The sequence below is a fragment of the Nyctereutes procyonoides genome, unplaced genomic scaffold (genome assembly GCF_905146905.1).
Source record: "Nyctereutes procyonoides isolate TBG_1078 unplaced genomic scaffold, NYPRO_anot_genome, whole genome shotgun sequence".
Classification (NCBI taxonomy): Eukaryota; Metazoa; Chordata; class Mammalia; order Carnivora; family Canidae; genus Nyctereutes; species Nyctereutes procyonoides.
The window spans coordinates 36134507-36155636 of NW_026575142.1; the positions used below are offsets into that span (position 1 = coordinate 36134507).

The following is a 21130-nucleotide window of genomic DNA, read 5'->3' on the forward strand; positions in this document are numbered from 1 at the left end:
ACGTCTGCATTTCACAGCATCGCATTATGTGCTAATCATTTGATGCTTCTGTGGCAGCGAATTCAGGGTTTTTATTGACTTGTTCTTGTGAAATCTCACCTAATAGGCTGATTCCCTGCCAGTGAAATTGTAGTTTTCCATAGAAATTCTCCTGAAACTTGCCATAAGCACTACTCAGTGGCGCTGGCAGAAAGTCTGCATGATGATGGTTTCCATCACTTGGACAAAAACTGTCTCGGTTTCTTTCCCCTTTAGTAGCTAGTCAATCAGTCAATAATATTTATTATATGTCATACTCTCTTCCAGGCCCTGGGGATATCAAGTGAACAGAATGGAGGTTCAGTTCAAGGCTTATATCCTAGTAGGTTAAACAGGCCATAAAAAATATGTCAGCTGAGTGATTTCAAGTAGTTTCAAGTGCCATGAAGAGAAAAATCACAGAATCTGGTGGGGAGAGTAAGACACGGGTAGCTGGCCTGGTTGGGGATGCCTTTGAGTGGATGTGATCCAGTTGGCATAGTTCCTGGATGGTTTACAGTGTCCTGTGGGGAAAGGAGAGAAAACAAAATGCCTCTAGCTGTGACGGGAAATGGAGGCAGGAAGCAGATTTGGGGAAGGGAAAATCATTGGTAATTTCGTCCATGTTTGGTTGGAGGGGATTCTTTGTCACTCAGGTAGAAGTGAAAAGCAGATGGAAGTTGCAGCTTTTGGGACAGATGGAGGAGGCTCAGATAGGAATTTCTATTCACCAGGTAGTGGATGCTCCTCTACATCATGAGCCCCCAGGAGGGTGTAGGGATGGCAGCCAGAGGAGGCAGGACACTGGGAAGGCTGTCCCAGGTGTGCAGAATTCTCTTTCATTGCTGGCTAGACTAAACCTTGCTGAGTGAGGTACCTGGCCCTAGCATCCATGAATGATGCCACAGCTAGTTATTTTGTGAAATTTCTGTCGCTAAGGAAACACATATTCCAGGCCATGGTGAAGTCAGCTGGTTAGAAATAGAGCATCTAATCCTTTCTGCCAGGTTATCCCACAGCTCCCAATCCCTAGTCAGTAAGTGATCAGTGCAGAAATGTGGGAAAGACATGATCAGTATCTGTAGTCCAGCAAGATGAATTGGGGCTTTGAGGCCGGGGACTTACCTGTGAACATTTTTTAGTTCTTCCATTTACCTGTGGGGCTTCCTTGAATCTCCATATCTGTGAAATAGGAAAGAATGGGAATACTTATTTTACAGATTTATTTTAGGAAAAAAAGAGATATACTAATACTTTATATAAGCACAGAACCTTCTCTGCAGTTTCATAAATTTTATTATTCTCTGATTGGTGGAATCTTTGATTTTGATATGATATGTCAGTATTTTTTAATTTTAGCAATGATTTCTTATTCTTGTTTTTATTTTTTTTCAGAGAGGGGAAGAGAGAGAGCACAAGTGAGAGGGAGCAGGGGAGGAGGGGTAGAGGGAGAAGGAGAGAGAGAATCTTATGCAGGCTCCACGGTCAGCATGGAGCCTGGTAGGGGGCTCCATCTCACCACCTGAGACCATGATCTGAGCCAAAATCAAGAATTGATGCTTAACTAATTGAGCCATCCAGGTGCTCCACTTATTCTTATTTTTAATAAACTGACCCCCAAATAGCAATTAGAGTAGTGTTCCCTTATTTCCAGGGATATGTTCTAAGATCCTCAGTGGATGCCTGAAACCACAAATAGTACCGAACCCTATATATTCCTATGATCGATAATACAAATTGATGATAAAGTTCAGTTTATAAATGAGGCATAGTAGGAGATTGAGAGCAACAGCTAATAATAAGAGAGCAGTTATAGCAACATATTGTAATAAAAGTTACGCGAATGTGGTCTCTTTCAAAATATCTTATGGTCCTGTACTCAGCTTCCTTCTCATGATGGTATGATGTAGTAAATGCCTAACTGATGAGAGGAAGTGAGGTGAGTGACGTAGGCACTGTGATGTCCTGTGAGGCTACTCTTGACCTTCTGACCATATGTCAGAAGGAGGACCATCTGCCTCTGGGCTATGGTTGACCATGGGTAGCTGAGGCTGCAGGAAATGGAACCATGGATAAGGGGGAATTACTGTAGTGCTTTTGAGGCCTGCTTGTTTTTTTTTTTTTTTTTTTTTTTTAAGACTAAAGATAGTGACAGATTTGGATAAATTCAGATGTATCAACTAAGACATACCTGATCCTTTGGGTTGAATAGGTATCATTGGATATCACGCACAGAGGTCGTTCCCAACTAAAATCTGAAAACAATAAATCAAGAGCCTTTTTATGAAATAATGCTAATTTTTTGAAGTGCACCAGCAGTCCATTTTCTGTAAATATATCTGATAGTATTTCAAGGTATCTTTATTTTCACTCTAGAATAATGAATTTGATGAATTTATTTCTCCTATAAATTATACTATCCTCCTTTTTCTGTCCTTTGACTTTTCAAGTGGCTTCAAGGAATTATGGTGTTCCAGAGTAACTTATTTGAGCCCCTCAGGGTTCACACACTTTGGTTATATCTTCCATGTGCTTTCGTGTTTCAAGGCCCAGGAGACTTCCTCTTTTCAGCCAGTCTGCCTATAGTAATCCCTTCATCCCTTTGACCATTAATTGGAAAATTATGACATTTAGAAAGGACATTTCTCAAAACCATGGGAATCCTTGTATTTGGACCAGATGTTAAGAGAATTTTAATAGAGGAATAAAACATCTGTGACAATGAAGAGCAGAGTCACAGACAAAAAGAGAATGTGAACAGCATATTAATGGGAGCATAAACATTGTGAGGAAAGTAGAGAGGTGTATGTGGATTTGCATTATTTTTTTTCTCATTAATTCATTTCTCAGGCAGTGATTGTTCATCTCTACTATGTCCTGTATTGTCCAGAGATTGAAATTTCCCACAGCCTGGTTTAGAATGAGGCAGAAACATAGGTAATGGTGGTTTCCAGTGATTAAGGCTGTAATAGAAATGAGTATTGATGTACATTGGGTCCAGGTGGGGAGCATGAACTCCGAGATGAAGCCTAACGATTTGGATGAGAGGCAAGGAAACCAATCAAGAAAGATCTGATATTGCACAGGTGAGAAATAGAGGGGGTTGGCTCAGATGAGGGGGAAGGGCACGACTCTGGATATGGGTAGGGAAGAATTGTCAGGATGTAGTGACAAAATGTCAGGGGGAGATTTGGGAGGATGCAGGTGGGAGAAGAGGCAGGTGAGTCTCCAGATGATGGGTCACATATCTGAGTAAATGATGTAGCTCACCATGAGATGAAATAGGCACAAAGGAGACAGTTGGTAAAGGCATATGATGGAGTCACCTTTAGATGAGGTACCTCTGCTTTATGTGAAGATGTATATTTTGGTTTATGTATCTGGGTTATGTACAGAGGTCTCAAAGAGAATTATAGATTTGGAAGTCACCAGGTTTTAGGAAGTATTTAAAGTCATGTGAGTTTGAAGATACAGGCCACTGAGTGTGTGCAGGTTGGGAAGAAATGAATGTTCAAGAGAGTTTGAGGTGCAGCAGTGTTTTGGCCATACAAGAACAGAGGGACTGGGGTATTCAGGAAACCAGGGAAGGAGGGGTTGGGAGATATTCAAGGGAAAAGTCAGTGGGCACAAATGCCATGGAAATATCCAGCTGCGTGAACTCACTGGGTTGGCATGATGAGGTGACGAGCAATGTTGGTCAGTCATGAAAACACAAGGGTAGATCCTCTCTCCTGCTACCATTTTGTACTGTTGAATCAGTTGGAATGGATGTTGCACCTTCTGGGTGACAAGGTGGAATGTGGCACTCCAAACCTGCCCAGATGAACTAAAAACCAGTGGGAGCTGTGAATAGTAGTTTCTCCACCATGGGCCATTTATCATTTGATTTCTTATTGTGTCCATATAAGTTTCCTGCCTTGGGGAAACGTCTCTGGATAAATCTTTTAGAAATTGTTGATATAATTGTGTTGCCTAAAAGGGCCTGTTGTTTTTCGTTTCTTTCTTTCTTTCCTCCTCCTTTCCTTTCTTTTCTTCTTTCTTCTTCCTTCTTTCAGGCCTCTGGTTGCTTTAGCTAGCACAGAGTGGATTGAGTGAACTTTCACTTAGTTTTAAAACCTGCTGACAGATAGAATTAATATTGCCTTTGTGTAAATAATAATTTTATCTAATGGACTTCATTTATTTTTATGGTTCCTCCAGGCAATCTGGAACTAAACAAGGGGGAAAAAAGGCAAAATGGTAATAAGAGTTCCCTTTGAAGAGAGATATAAAACAAGGTCACTGGAGCTGAACCATTATTGAAATGTATAAAATCGTTTAATGTTTGGTTTTTCCCAATTTATATCATGAGGTCATTTTATATAGTCATAAGATTCCATCTTATGGAATTTTATCATTCAGATATGATAAAAATCTATGAGTAACAGAGCCCACTTTTTATCCAGTTCCTTGAAGGTGGCAGCTGGTGGTGCCTTTGTACGTACAGTGTTTTCATTAACACGTTCCTGAAATGTTTTTCTAATTCATTTATATAAAATATTTTTTGGCTGAAGCTTGGCAGTCAAGGTACATGGATTCAAATAATATAAAAAAGGTCCAATTTTTACCCAAAGCCATACGTAACAATTGGAGATGCAATATGTTTGGGGGCCATCCTGAGTCTCCTCATAGACTCAATGCAATAACAAGAAAGCTTTAATTTCACTTTATTTCCTGGAGAATAAAATGTTCAGTTATTGGTTTTGAAAAAGGTTAGAAGAATCTATTTACTCAAACACTGTGTGTTAATGTAAGTTTATTGTTTTATTGATTCTTCATTTAATCCCATTTCCTGTTCAGAGCCTAGAATATCCGATACTACCGTAAAGAAAGACCTTAGATTCATTCAAGATATGTGCCTTCCAGCCCTGAACGCAGCCCACGCTTTGATGCTCCTGGATCGTTCGTTCCTTTTTTCTGCACACTGTAACTGGAACCTCCTCAGAAGCTGTAGCTTCTGTCTTCTTTCTCCCTTTGGAGGGAGTTCTTCCTCCTGTGTTTCCTAAGACTTTGCTCCGACTTCTGTTTGACTGTTATCAAAAAAGGTAGACTCTCACTTGCTTGACTGTTCTTGCCTGGACTGTGGACTCTTCATCTTCGCCCCACTGTGTTGGAGGGCCACCCCTGGACCACAGGTGAGCCCCTTCCGTGTGGTTGGCTAGAGGCCGCCCCTTGCTTACCTGATCTGACTTTCATCCACCTGTAGGATCCTTGACCCTGGCCGAGCCCCTCTGCCTTCTCAGCTGCAGAGTGATCTCACCTCCCCTTCACCTCCGATTCGGTGGGTTGTTGACTCATTTCCTGTCTCACGTGCCAGGGGGCCGCACAAACCACCGCATGGCGTCGTGTGCTCGGGGCAAGGGCTGGGCGAGTTCTAAATGCTAAATAGAATGTCAGCCGCGTGCTGCCCGAGCCCTGATTCGTCGGACGGCGGGAGCGTGTTGGAACACGGACACTGGGGGTCGGAACTCTGTTCAGTCCATAGCTCGCTTATAATGAAATCAGTCAAACTCTGAAACGGGATGGGGCACGTGAGTCTACATGCCACCAGGGATGGGGAGGCAGGTGCAGTGGCTGGCAGCCCGTGGTTCCCGGCGGGGAGTTGCCGGGTGGGCTGGCATCGTGGCCGCCGATGCGCAGAAGGGGAAGCCAGCCGGAGCCCGGGGGTGGGGGGGCGGGGGGGACAGGAGACTCGGGGCAGGCATGGGGCCCCCGGCGCTGGTGGGGGTAATCCTGTGTGGGCCAGGCCAACCCTGAGGATCTTGGGCAGGCCAGAGAGGCGGACGGGAAGCCTTGGCAGTGGGAACAGTGGACGTGGAATTAGCGGACGGGTTATTGGTGAAAGGGCACCCTGCTTTCTTTGGAAAGCTGCAAAGCAATCCTGAAGGTTTTTGACTAGGGCAGGGCTGTTTACGCAGCAGCGGGTGATTGTGCAACAGACGCCGTATTTGGCAGTGCCAGGGGTGCTGGACGGTGGAATGTGACTTTCAGCTTGGGCGGGGACTGTAGGCCCTGGGTGAGCAGTTCACCTGATGCCGTGGAATCGGGCCACGAGGTGGAAACATCGATGACACATAAACCTTACAGGAAAAGCTGTCTGTCCATCCCTTCCTAGCAGTCGTGCTGTTTGTGTTTCTGATATGAGGATGGACTGACTTCTCATGATTAAGAGGCACACGTGCAGCAGTCCTGCCCGACCCTGGCCTCTGCCCTTTGATACAAGGGCAGTTGTACAGCGGGCAGGCATGGGGCCCAGCTACCCGAGTGCCGTCCATCAACTCCATGGCCCTGTTCCCCACCCGACTCCTCTGGCTCCTCTCCAATGAACGTCCTTCAAGCCAGCAGGTAGGAGCCGGGCTGGAGGGTTTCTGTGGATTCTGAATTGCACCTGGGGTCTGGCCACTTGCAAACAGTGCAGTAGGTCTGAGGCTCAGGAGAAACACAGCCTCCCCTGCACAGAACCACGCTAAGCCTGTTTTAGGTCTGTTTTTATTAATAACTGGTTAGACTTTGTTCCCTAAGCAAAACTTTTTGTGTAAGCTTTCATTCTTTTGATTTCATTTTTATTTGACAGCATTTTGTTTTAAAAACTAAAAGGAACAGTCATTTTTTTTTTGTTTGCCAGAGCCTATTCATTTGCAGTGTGGGTGTGAATGGGAAATGTTATTTATTGCACAAACACTTATATACAGAGATTTGCTTATTTAGATTGAGCTTAAAGAGAGTTCCTCCCACATCACTAAACTGAAAGAAAGGCTTCAGGGATTTTGGAAGGAGATGCAACAGAAATGTTATGTTTTGTAGCCCAAACCATCCGGTTGTGCTAAATCTTCCTATTGGCAAAATCACTTGTCATTAAATAACCTACTATATTTTCAATTTCCTAGAGGTGCTAGGCCGAAATCAGAACAACTTTTATTGAAATTGATCCTTTGAAAGTTCCTTCCTAAGGTATTTCCCCAATGTAGCAAGTAGTTGTAATTAACGTGACTTTCATTTTTATTGGAATTTTGCTGAAATGAGTCAATACAAAGTCAGTTGGGTGATTTATGCAAGCATTTTAAAATCAACTTTCAAGTGATGATAGCTTGTTTAATTTCTAAAGAGGAGAGGGATTATGATCTATATAAATCAGAAGTTCTCCAGTGGGGGCGATTTGGCAGCAGAGGCAACCTTGGTTGGCACACGTGAGACCGAGGCACTACTGGCATTTGAGTGGGTAGAGGCCAGGGATGCTGCGAAATACACAGAGCCGCTACCCGAACAAATAATTATCTGGCTCTAATTGTCAGTAGAGCTGACACTGAGCGCTGAAATCCCTGGTATGAATATGCCCCCCAAGAGGTGAGAGCTTTCTTGTATTCGGGGGGAGTTAGAATTGCGAGTCCAGGGTGAAGCGACCTGCTATTGAGATCTGAGCTATTCGGAGGAAAAGACTATTCAAGGAATTAGCCTCGCAGGGTGGCAGGCTCGGAAAAGCCCACGCTAAGTGAAGACTGACTGCCCTTCCCTGGCACCTTACCAGGACGACTGCCTGTAGTGTCTTTATTTTGAGAAAAAAGGTAACATGTTCTAGTCTGAAAATTACAAACTTCTAAAAATTACCTGGTCTCATTAAAATGCTTTCCTTCGGTTAACGTGGCAAACGTGTAATTTTTGTCTCCTCCCCATGGAACCGCGTGTCCCGTTTTAGCTGCTCTTTCCCTTGACAGGCATGTCCCGCTTCTCGAATGGTCACTTTCCAGATCCCAGGGAGGGCACGTTCCGGGCACATGAGTGGTCCTTCTGTACCTTTCCTTCGGGAGGCCACCGTGTTAGCCCGCAGAGGGGAGTGGCGGCCGCTGTTGCCGCTGGGTCCTTGCAGGTGGCAGTGGGTCGGCGGACCTGCTTCACGGTGAGCAGCGGGATTGTGTGCTGGCGTGGGCCCGACGCGTTCAAGAACTATGTGCACGGAGTGAATTTCGCCCTTAGCCCCGGTTGGCCGGAGCTTGGCGTCGGACATGGAGACAGGGCCGTGCCCCGTCCATCTCTGTGACGCAGTGTTGCTCGGGGAGTCCCTGGGCTAGGGCTTCCGTCCTGGGGGCCGCCCTGGTGTGCGCCCCGGAGCTGGCGCTGCCCGCGGGCTGCTGTGGCTGCCCTCCCCGGGCATCATGCTCAGAGCCAGTTTGTTTTGACGTGGGGCGGTGATAATCTGCTTGCAGCCTTCCCTGGCCGACCGGTGCCGCTGGTCCACATCTCCTGGCTCTGAACTGAGGGAAATTGCATCTGCAACACCTCTCGTGGGCCTGCTTGTGTTAAGATATTTCATTTGATGCAATTTTGTGTCCCAGTCTCTGGTCTGAAGGATAAGATGAACTGCTCCACGTGTTTACGCCTAGACAGGAGCTGTAGAGCTGCTGCCAGTTCTGCAGATCGAGCCCCCTTTGCAAGAGTGCAATTAATCATATGTTTAATTTTATACACCAGGGAAGGAAATGACACTTGTGCCTCCATCATCCATTCCGATGTGCTGAGCCTGGGTGGGGACACCGGCGCAGTGGACAGATGCACCCCCACAGCCAGTTTACCAATCTAGCACAGGGTTTCTTGCTCCTACAGAAGCCATACTCTTGCCTCCTCGTGATTTACAGTCCTGACTCTTGTTTCTCTGCCCAACTTGAATATTTTTGTGGATGGGGGCATTGACTCAATGGGACTCAAAATACAGAGACTGGAATTTGAGGAACCTTCAACTCTCTGTTTTCTCTCTCTTGGCATCTGACCATATGTTCATGTGTGCATTCTTTTTTTTCTTTTATTTTTTATTATTTTTTAAAAATTTTATTTATTTATGAGACAGAGAGAGAGAGAGAGAGAGAGAGAGGCAGAGACACAAGCAGAGGGAGAAGCAGGCTCCATGCAGGGAGCCAGATGTGGGACTCAATCCCAAGTCTCCAGGATCACACACTGAGCTAAACTGCTGAGCTACCGGGCTGCCCTCTTTTTTTCTTTTAAAGAAAAGTCCTCTTTTCTTCATTCAGGACCACTTTCTTTATTAGGATCCTAATAGTTTCCCACCTCAGTATCCTCTGGATCTTATTCCATCGGATAGTTCCCCCCACCCCTGCCCAAATCTATAATCTCTTCTTTACCCACCACGGCTCAGAAAAGCAACCACCGGGGATCCCTGGGTGGCGCAGCGGTTTGGCGCCTGCCTTTGGCCCAGGGCGCGATCCTGGAGACCCGGGATCAAGTCCCACGTCGGGCTCCCGGTGCATGGAGCCTGCTTCTCCCTCTGCCTGTGTCTCTGCCTCTCTCTCTCTGTGACTATCATGAATAAATAAATAAAATCTTAAAAAAAAAAAAAAAGAAAAGAAAAGAAAAGCAACCACCGTTAGCTGTGGGTTTTCTGATCCTGGACTTTTCCTAACTTTGGTCTTTCAGTGCTTATGTGATTTGATTGAATTTTGGGGGGTTACCTAGCGTTCAAGATGGCCATGCACATTCTGTCCCACTTTTGCTCCATCCAGTCTCTTGGATCTTTGCTGTATAGATTCTGGCTCTCGTCCCAGGTTGATCACTGACTGTTGACTAAAGCTCATGGTCTTTATTACTCAGGCATCAAAAGGAATGAAATCTTGCCATTTGCAGCGACATGGGTGGAGCTAGAGGGTATTATGCTAAGTGAAATAGTCTGTCAGAGAAAGACAAATACCATATGATTTCACTTATATGTGGAATTTAAGAAACAAAACAGATGAATATCGGGGAAGGGGTAAAAAAAAAAAAAAGGAGAGGGAAACAAACCGTAAAAAGCTCTCAATGGTAGAGAACATAATGAGGGTGGCTGGAGAATGGGCTACATGGGTGATGGGCATTCAGGAGGGCACTTGCTGTGATGGGCACTGGGTGTTATATATGTGAGTGACAAATCACTAAATTCTACTCTTGAAACCAATATCACACTATATGTGAACTAACTAGGATTTAAAGAAAAATTTGGGAGGAGAAAAAGTTAATGGTCTTTGCTCTGCCTCCCCAGGATATAGTTCAACAGGCCTCTTTTTAAAATGTGTAATGCTGGGGCACCTGGGTGGCTCAGTCTGTTGAGCATCAGCTCAGGTCATGATCTCAGGGTTGCAAGATTGAGCCTGGAGTTGGGCTTCATGCTCAGGGTGGAATCTGCTTGAAGATTGTCTCTCTCCCTCTGCCCTTCCACCCAACTCTAATGCACTGCCCCCCCCCAATAAATAAATCTTTAAAAAATTAAAATAAAATGTGTTATGTCTGTGCTCCAACCTAGCTGGACGTCTGTGTTGCCCTCTGCCTTGAGTGCTCCATCTCTATTTTCCTTTTCTTTGTGGGGGTCACTTGTTAAATTACAGTTTCCCAGCAGATGGTTTGCCCTTTCTTTTCCTTCCATGCTTTCCTCCAATGAAGCTTAGCCACTCCCAGAATGTGAGTATTCCAAACCTTGTGTGCTGTCTCTGACTTCCTGGTTTTCTGAGTGTCCAAACTGGATTTTCGGCAGCCTGCTACATGCCCTTAAATATTCTCTCAGCATCTTAAACCCAACACACGTAAAAGTAAGTGATCATATTCTCATCTAAACCAAGTTCTTAAAAAGAAAAAAAAATAAACAAGGTTCTTCTGTTGATTATGATATTTAAATGAGGGGCATCACTAGTCTTATGGTCACTAGAATTCTCTATCTTGAGTCTGTCTGTGCCTCTTTGCTTTCTTTCCCCCCGGACGTAGCAGATTAGAACAAACACCATTTTGTTATATGTCATACTTTGTAGGTTAGGAATTTGGGCAGGACTCAACTGGGTGATTCTTTGGCTCTCATGATACTGAAGTTACTTGGTGGGGTTCAGCTTTACTCACTTATCAGGTTCTTTGGTGGGGAATGCCCAGCCAGGCTCAGTGGGGAATGTCACTGGGTATCCCTGTGTGTGGTCTCTGTAATATGGCTGTCTCAGGGTATCTGGACTTCTCTCGGGTTTCTTAGCAACCCAGAGAATGTATTCTAAGAGACAGGAAGTGGAATTCCCAATCTCTTAGGGTCTGGGCTTGGAAACTAGCATGTCATCACTTCAGTTAAATTCGACTGTACAAAGCAGTAACAGAGCCAGTCCAGATTCAAGAGAATGGGAGTAAACCCAGCTTTCATGGGAGGAAGGTCGAGGAAGCAGTGGCCATGTTTAATTTGCCATACGTCCGCTTACCCCTCACATTGAGCGTTTGCTGTGCATGCTTGAATTTTTATTCAAATTGGTAACACCCGGAGTAAGTCACAGCTTCATTTATTTCTCATCTGAACAGTTCCTGTCATGTCAAATGAACTTCTCTATCTTTATGCTCTTCACTATCCAATTTCCTGTGTACGCTATTCTGAGAACAACTGTTTAAATTTCTTCAGCAGTTACTCTACCATGGTAGCTTGTTGAAGAGAAATAGAGACCTCAGACTGTGTTATAGAACCCCTTCCAAATCTTAGCCCAACCCCCTGTCTAAATTGCTTCCCAGGAATTCCTCTCTATATCTCCTGATCTGGCTCAAGTACAGTAAACTGTTCCCCAAACTATCGTGACATCCTCCTTCTTCTTGCCCGTCCAGTACACCTCTTGATCCTCTTCCCTTGGCCTGGGATGCACTTCCAGAATCATCTATCTGTTGAAATCCTCTTTAGCCTGCAGTATGAAACTCAAATGTGAACAACTCATGGGACCCACCCTGGCTTCCTCTAAAAGGCGGTGGCTTTCAAGATCCTAATCCTATAGCACTCCTGCCCCTTTCCGAGGTTTTCTAACAGCTTAGCTTACAGTTATTTTTTACAAGCCCATCTTATTTTAAAGCTTATTAATCTTTTAAATTATTCATCATCTTTAAAGTCTCCCAGCTCCCAGCATAGCAATTTCATTTCACCCACTAGGTGCTCACTATGGATTTTTATTTGAACTGTGCTTGATTTCTGGCCAGAAACTTTGCACGCAGGTCATCTATAAATTTTAAAGGATAAATGCACCAAACATGGGCAGTTTTTAAGAGTTGGGTAGCTACTCTAGTAGTATCAGTCAGGTTATTGGGAAAAGGCAGTGGTGGAGGCTTTGGATTAAATGGAGACTTTGGATATCAAAAAGAAAAGAGCAGAGATCCTTAGGGTTTCCATGTGTAGATCTGTGCTAGCACGAGGGGGTGAGGAAGATGTTCCAAGAGAAAAATGATCAGCGATCACAACTATTAAACTGCTTTCTTGGGGTGCCTGGGTGGCTCAGTCAATTAAGCATCTGCCTTTGGCTGGGGTCATGATCTCAGAGTCCCTGCCCAGTGGGGAGTCTGTTTCTCCCTCTCCCTCTCCCCTGCTCATTCCCTCCCTCCCTCCCTCCCTCCCTCCCTCCCTCCCTCCCTCCCTCCCTCCCTCTCTTTCTCTCTCTCAAATAAGTAAAATCTTGCAAAAAATTAAACTGCTTTCTTTAAGAGTGATGACATGGTACAGCTTAAACCTGAATATTTGTCTTTTTATAATAAATGGGTTATTTTGGAAAATTATGGGCAGGAAGCGAGGTCTGCCCTGGTACATACTCACACATATCTGAAACATCACCTAGGAAAAAGTAGATTTGTCCAGGCACTCGAACACTTTTCTTTTTTAATGACAGTGATGCAGCTTTCCTAAAAGACCACCCACCAGAAAACCTGAACTCATGTTCATCTAATTTTTCTCTTTTGTGTGTTTTAGGCACTTTCCCCACATGACAGGAAGAGGAGCTTCTGGTTAGAAGACAAGTGTCGGGAGTCCAAGGCTTTCTGCTCACCATGAAGGGGACCTGCGTCATTGCGTGGCTGTTCTCAAGCCTGGGGTGGTGGAGACTCGCCCAGCCAGAAACAGATGCATCCCAGTGCCAGAGAGCGGAGCACCCAGTCACTTCCTATAAAGGTGAGGGACTGACACTCTTGGACTACAAGGGCACCTCTTTTTTTTTTTTTTTTTTTATTGGAGTTCAATTTGCCAACATATACCATAACACCCAGTACTCATCCCATCAAGTGCCCACCTCAGTGCCCGTCACCCAGTCACTCCCAGCCCCATCCACCTCCCTTTCCACCACCCTTGTTCGTTTCCCAGAGTTAGGAGTCTCTCATGTTCTGTCTCCCTCTCTGATATTTCCCACTCATTTTCTCTCCTTTCCCCTTTATTCCCTTTCACTATTTTTTATATTCCCCAAATGAATGAGACCATATAATGTTTGTCCTTCTCCGATTGACTTACTTCACTCAGCATAATACCCTCCAGTTCCAGCCACGTCGAAGCAAATGGTGGGTATTTGTCGTTTCTAATGGCTGAGTAATATTCCATTGTATACATAAACCACATCTTCTTTATCCATTCATCTTTCGATGGACACCGAGGTTCCTTCCACAGTTTGGCTATTGTGGACATGGCTGCTAGAAACATCGGGGTGCAGGTGTCCCAGCGTTTCACTGCATCTGAATCTTTGGGGTAAATCCCTAACAGTGCAATTGCTGGGTCGTAGGGCAGGTCTATTTTTAACTCTTTGAGGAACCTCCACACAGTTTTCCAGAGTGGCTGCACCAGTTCACATTCCCACCAACAGTGCAAGAGGGTTCCCCTTTCTCCACATCCTCTCCAACTTTTGTGGTTTCCTGCCTTGTTAATTTTCCCCATTCTCACTGGTGTGAGGTGGTATCTCACTGTGGTTTTGTTTTGTATTTCCCTGATGGCAAGTGATGCAGAGCATTTTCTCATGTGCATGTTGGCCATGTATACGTCTTCTATGATGAAATTTCTATTCATGTCTTTTGCCCATTTCATGATTGGATTGTTTGTTTCTTTGTTGTTGAGTTTAATAAGTTCTTTATAGATCTTGGAAACTAGCCCTTTATCTGATATGTTATTTGCAAATATCTTCTCCCATTCTGTAGGTTGTCTTTTAGTTTTGTTGACTGTATCCTTGCTGTGCAGAAGCTTTTTATCTTGATGAAGTCCCAACAGTTCATTTTTGCTTTTGTTTCTTTTGCCTTAGTGGATGTATCTTGCAAGAAGTTACTGTGGCCAAGTTCAAAAAGGGTGTTGCCTGTGTTCTCCTCTAGGATTTTTGAGGGAATCTTGTCTCACATTTAGATCTTTCATCCATTTTGAGTTTATCTTTGTGTATGGTGCAAGAGAGTGGTCTAGTTTCATTCTTCTGCATGTGGATGTCCAATTTTCCCAGCACCATTTATTGAAGAGACTGTCTTTCTTCCAGTGGATTTTCTTTCCTCCTTTGTCGAATATTAGTTCACCATAAAGCTGAGGGTCCACTTCTGGGTTCTCTATTCTGTTCCATTGATCTATGTGTCTGTTTTTGTGCCAGTACCACACTGTCTTGATGACCACAGCTTTGTAGTACAATCTGAAATCTGGCATTGTGATGCCCCCAGCTATGGTTTTCTTTTTTTGGTATTCCCCTGGATATTCTGGTTTTTTTCTGATTCCACACAAATCTTAAGATAATTTGTTCCAACTCTCTGAAGAAAGTCCATGGTATTTTGATAGAGATTGCATTAAATGTGTAAATTGACAAGGGCACCTCTTACGTGCACTTTCCATGTTCAGTTATTGCTCTGTCATTCTGTGACTCTTGTTTTAGACATTGTTTAAAATATGAGCAAAAATACAAAATCTTCCATTGTAAGAATTTGCTATCCCAAAACTGATCACTATTCTCTCAAGAAGAATTCAAAATCAGAGTTTCACGGGTAGAAAATCCCATTGTTGATGAGGTCACCTTTATTTAAGATGTGCTGTGAGTCTCCAAGGCAATTGAACCATGCACTAAAATTAGGATCTTCAGAAATAACAACAAAACCAAGTAAAACAAAAAATTATTCACTTCAGCATTTCCCAACAAAGCCTTATTAGTCTTACCATAAAACTTATGCTTTGGTCTTTATCTGACACTGCATGGCAGACAGAATTGATTCAACATCTTAAGAATGTCAGTGGATCTGTAGGATTAATTAATTAGTATGTATATCCAGTCATTTACCCCTTTATTTATCAGAATTTACTTAGGGCACTCTCTACCCTGGGCACATTAAAGCATTCAGGATGAAAAATAAATCAGTCTTTGTCCCTGTCCTCAAGAAACTTAGCATTATATTATCAGGCCAACTATAATTAATCAGATACTATATTTTAATAATTCATGCAATAAATAGCTTTATGGTTTGTTGTGTTTTAAACTTTATATTGTGAAAAATTTCAAGTATATGCAAAAATAGAAAGAATAGTCTAAGAAACACCCAACCCAACATTTCTTAATTCATGCTCTGCCTTTCTTCTTTTAAATCCTCATGCATGCTCTACCCTACACCCACCAAGTTATTTTGAGGCAAATTCAAAAAATCATATAATTGTATTTATAATATTTCCTTTCATGACTATCAAAGCTTTCTTTCTCAGCACCATTATCACATCAGTCAAGAAACACAAAAAAATCCCAACACACCATTTCCATAAAATCATCTGACATCCAGTGAGTATTGTGAGATCCCTGATGGTCTCGTGAAGGCCGATGCATTTCGTTAACAGTTGGACTGACTCAGGATCTAAATGGAGTTCATACACTGCAGTTGGTTGGTGTGGCTCTTGACGTTCTTCTAATCTCCCATTTTGTTGTGGTTGCTGTTGCTTCCTGTGCAAATTAGTTATGGAGGAAATCAAAACTCTTTGTCCTGTAGCCTTTCTACTTTTGCCAAGTGTATCCCATTGGTGTTCAAATGTTCTTTGGTCCCGAATATTTGTATAAATGCATACTAGGTCAAGAGGCGGCTTAGATTCAGGTTTGAATCTTTTTGTCTCGCCTGTGGCATGGATGCTGCAGTGTCCTCCTGTGGGGAGCCCGGTGATGTCCAGGTGTGAAATTAGCAGTCACTGATGATTGCGGCCTTAATCTACTGATTTATTGGAGGGTGTAAAGCTGGGATTCCCTAATTTTATTATTCTTTCTTCATTTTAACAGCAAAAATATTTGTATATAAGGTAAACTTTCCTTTATCAACTATTTGAATATCCTGAGGGCCCAGCTCATATAGGAAAGGCAAAATTAATCCTTTTTTTTCCTTTTCTAGCATTTGTTTGTTTTTTAGACTAGTTAGTTGGTTCTCTAACGTTATCCACAGGGGGCAATAAGATATTATGTTTCCTTTTTGTTTTGCTTTATTTTCTTATGTTGGTTATTAGAATCAATGTTAATGTATGGATTTTAACATTTGAAACATTTCAGGCAATTCCAGTTTTGATGCTCATAGATGGTGAAATCATCTCACGTGAAGCCCATGGTAGCCTTTTAAAGTTGGTTCTGAAGCTTTTCTGATGTAACCCATGGCCGCCTTTGATGGCTTGCCTATTCTGGGACAACAAGAGGTTTCTGGCTCTTCTCAGCCACTTTCTTCTGTAGACCTGAGAATCAGCCATTTTGGCTGATTTGAATGTGGAGGTCTTCAGTGTTAGGTCTTTTCAGTGTTCAGAGCTAAGGAAAAATTTTTAAAAATGCACAATAATTTCCTCCGGATACTTCCATTTCATCTCCAGGACTCTATGACTTTTCTGACTCTCTTCCACCTTATGTCTGTGTCTTTTTGTCCCATGCATGAAATCCTGAGTCTATGCAGCCAACACAGTTGTTCCTTCGCCCTTCCTGCAGTGTACACTGCATCATTTCAGAGCTAGTGTCCAGCAGTTCTAGTCATTTTTACTACTGAAAATGCTGTAAGATGATCTGCTTCTCTTCTTGTAGTCCTTCCCTTATTGGGAAATTAGAGCAAAGTGACGACTTTGAAATCACTTGAAGTGATTTCCTTTTTGCATGGTTATGCTACCAACTCGAAACCCAGTTCATTTCATTTGTCTAATTTAACTTTTGATTTTTAGAAATTTTAAAGATTTACCTTATTATATAATGCTTCAAAGTTTCATTAATGAAAACAAGGAATGTTTGGAAAAACTGGCTTCACTTGTGTTTTCTCTACCCCGTTCTCTCTCTGCACTTATCTAACCTTTCACTTATATTTTATGGTCCACATTTCTTTTCTCTGGCAGTTTTTGACATGGAGATATATCTTGGAGTCAACTCCCCAGTGGCAGACTATGTGCCACTCCTTTTTTTTTTTTTTTTTAAAGATTTTATTCATCAGAGACACACAGAGAGAGGCAGAGACACAGGAAGAGGGAGAAGCAGGCTCCCCATGGGGAGCCCGATGCGGGACTCGATCCCAGTACCCCAGGATCACACCCTGGGCTGCTCAACCACTGAGCCACCCAGGTGCCCCTGTGCCACTCCTTTTCATAGCACATAGCTCTCCACTGTAATGAATCATAGTATACTCAACAAAACTCCCCACTGAGAGAGATTTAGAGTATTTTTTTGACCATTTTTGTGGTCATGGGTAGTGTTATAATGAGTAATGCCTACTACAAACATCTCTTAATCCTTTGCAAGGGTACCATTGGGAGAGGTTTCTAGCACTGGGATTGCTAGGTCAGAGGGTAAATGTATATGTGGTTTTGCTAGATATTGCCCAATTCCCTTTCATGAAGGTTGTACCATTTTGTGTTCTCATTTGTCTTGGATATGAGGATCTGTCTCCCACCAGCCTTTCCAGCAGAGTGTACTAGCACTCTTCAGGATGTGGAGTAATCCCATAATTCATAAATGATATCTCAGCGTAATTTTAATTTGCTTGTGTTTAATTTGGAGCAAATGTTCAACAAACATTTGCCTTTTATGTAACAGGGTCTCTGCTAAATATTGAGGAGATAAAGCAAAAAACAGAATCTGCATTAAAGGTTTAGAATAGCTCTAGGAATATAAACCGGAAGGAACATTGCATTACATTCTATTCAGGGTCCTAATAGGTGTCTTCACTGGGTGCTGGGGGAGCCCGAGAGAGGAGCATCTGAACCAGGCAGCCTAGGTTTTAGGAGAATCGTTACAGGTTTCTGGGATGAGGTAACAGCAAAGCTGAGCCCTAAGTGATTGTTAGAAGGTGTTTTTGAGTCTGATGAATGGAGAGGTGTCTCAGGGAGAGGAAAAGGGCAAGTACAGAAGCCCTGAAGTGAGGGAGGGAAGCACAGCAGGTCCTGGCAAGTCTCCTCCACAGTAAACCATGAAATTGTAGTTCAGGTTATGGAGACGAGGAGGCTAAAGTAGTTGTAGGGCTTCCCTCTAGCCCGGTATCTAAAAGCCCCTTAAGAAGTTTCCCAGCCGATATTTAGAATAGCAAAGGCAGCACAGAGAGCCCAGCCTGGGATTGCTGCTGTGATCAGAGGGAGCAATCATGAGGAAGTAAGCTGGAGGGATGGTCACAGAAATGTAAAGAATTAGGCGAGTTCTAGAAATGCGTAGGAGGTATTGATGATTTGATGGATGTAGGACAGGAGGGAGAAGGAGACACTGAGTATGATCCCTAAGTTCTTGGCTGATCATTGCATATAGAATAAAGGAGGGAATCTAAAATGATGATTTGAGATTGAGAAAGCTGAGATCCTAGCTGCCATCAGGTGGGCTGTCTAGTTGAGAGTGAGGCACCATGGGATCCAAGGGGGGAGAGGCTGCCCTCCGAGTATCTGATAATACAGAGTTTGAGGCAGATGTGGGCCAGACGGCAGAGTGACAGACTCGTCCTGGTTTGTCCAGGACTTCGCTGGGGTAACACTGAAAGTCTTATAATCTGTGTATGAGTTTCTTAGGGCTGCTGTAACAAAATACCACACACGGGGTGGCTTAAAACACCAGGAATATCTGGTCTCACAGTTCTGGAGGCTAGAAGTGAAAAAACAAGCCAACCAGGGTGTCAGCAGGGTCATGCTTTCTCTGACAGTTCTAGGGGAAAAACCCTCCTTTCCTGCTCTTAACCTCTGGGAGTTGATCACAGTCCTTGGCATTCCTAGGCCTGTAGATGCGTCACCCCAATCTGAGACTGCAGCCATGTGGCATTCTCTTGGTGTAGCTGTGTCTTTTTGTCTGCCTCTCTTTTTATACAGACTCTCGTCGTATTGGATTTCAGGCTCACCCTCACCCAGCATGATCTCCTTTTAACCAATTATATCTGAAAACACCCTATTTCCAAATAAGATCACATTCGTGGATACTAAGGTTAGGACATACCTTGACATACCTTGACATACCTTGTTGGGATGGGGTGGGTTAGGGACACAATTAAGCCTGTAACAAATGGCATTTATCAGAGCAGTTTCAGGGCAGTGCCAGGGGTGGAAACTGCATGGTAATAAGCAGAGAAACAAATGTGAGATGAAGAAGTAAATATAAAAGGAGACAGTTATTGACTTAGCCAGCAGGGATGTGAGGGCAGGGGACAGCTTTTAAGGGAGCATTACTTAATCATCCTTAAGTGGTGATGGGGAAAGGCCAGGTGAAGAAGGGGTTGCAGAGAGAGGGGGAGAGAATTGAATAGACAGGGTCCCTGGGGCTGTGGGAGGGGATAGGATACTGGGCACAGGTGGGGGATTAGCTTACAGGAAGGAGACCCCACCTCCAGTGAGTCGGAGGGAGGGAGACTGGGGCACCCAGGCTGCAGGAGAGTTAGCGGGTGGAGGTGGCTGGAAGGAGAGAGGGTCCCTGAGGACCTCCCCCCTCTGTCCCAGCTCAGGAGGAGCCGGCAGGCCTTGGGCCAGGAGTATGGGGCTTTAGGAAGGAAGGCTTCTCTGAAGAAGGGGTGAGGCTCTTAACACACATGGGAGAGTCCCTGGGGGATGTTAGGAGCCCAGGCCGTCCTTGAAATGGCTCATGTTACAGCTGAGCAGTTGGCCATTGCTGGGCCACATGGACACTTGTGTAAAGCGTGACTCTCCAGGAACGTTTGAGAAAGGAAGATGGAAGGCTGATGTGGGAGAGACAAAGGAAGTACTGGGTAATCTTGAGTGTTAAATTCTCGATTTCTGCATACACTTAAAATTTCATGATTTAATGTCGTGCATCGGAGGCACTCTGCACAAGAGGCTGATGAGTTGGACCAGATGCTGCCGTTCACGTCTTAGTACAACAAAGCACATTTTATTGAAGTCTTGATTCGATTTACCTGGGTAGGCGGAAGGTGCTGGTGGGATCTTCTCCCCCGATCCCAGGTAAAATATTTGCCACCGTGGGCTTCTCTTGTCCAGCAGAGTTCATTGCTCAACATGCTCTAGCAGCTTGCTGTGTTTGCAAGGTTACTCCCTTGATGCGTGTTCTGGAATATGTTTCTGTGATTGTGCAGGGCCTGCTAAAACACCCCGACCCATTGCAGACACACTGTTTACACTTCTGTCCTTGTCATTTGCTTACATGTCTGTTCCAATAAAGAGGGAAAAAATAGTGACCCTTTAAGACAGCATGTTTCTCAGCATGCTTACTGAGTCTCATAACCATCTCTGAAATGAGTTTTAAATGTTTAATGTCCACTTAAGGCAATAGTGCCATAGTCTGCCTTTGTTTGTTTATTGATTAAAGTTTACCCAGCATGCTTGCTACTTAGAGTGTGCTCCACTTATAGGAATTGGTTTATGGGCAACAATTTCACAGTATGCGCAGAGGACGACCACCAGTGGGGTGAGTCATGCCACACATAGGCCTCCTTTGCCTTAGAGCCTTAAGATCATGACTAATCTGGAAGCCTTTCTTCAGTGCCTTAGCTGGTAGTGCTTAGTATTAATGATCACTAAGATTACTCGTGCCTGCAGAACCAGGTGAGGCACTATTCATTCCACTCTAGGGTCCCCAAGATCTTTATCTCTGACTCCTTGGTGTCCACTTTGATTGCCTTCCTACTTGCGGGTTCATCGATTGGCCAGAGATTTGTTTATGGAACTGAAGAAAGAGTGGTGTGAATGCTTCGAACAGGATTAGCAACGTTTGGCCCCAGATATTGGGAGGGGCATCCGAGGGAATCAAATTGGGTGTTCCAGCTTGGGCCATCCCCGGGACAGGACTGGGAGTGGCACTGGGCCTTCAGTTTAAACAACTGTCTTTATCTCCACGTGTTGTCTTAGGAGATTGAAGGAACCAAGATTGACAGGGCACAACAGAGG

General features: G+C 44.0%; 1 protein-coding gene across 10 annotated transcripts in view; it reads left to right on the plus strand.

Moving 5' to 3' along the window:
- The window catches only part of SEMA5A (semaphorin 5A), a 476790-nt gene that overhangs the window by 159455 nt on the left and 296205 nt on the right, over positions 1–21130 (plus strand). For 9 of the 10 annotated variants that reach the window (XM_055308003.1, XM_055308002.1, XM_055308007.1 and 6 more), the window contains one exon: positions 12779–12976. In XM_055308003.1, the coding sequence (XP_055163978.1) occupies positions 12856–12976 (121 nt within the window). In that variant the 5' untranslated portion in view covers positions 12779–12855. Of the gene's footprint in view, positions 1–6127; positions 6403–12778; positions 12977–21130 lie in introns of those variants that run through there. The other variant, XM_055308006.1, reaches the window with a different exon arrangement.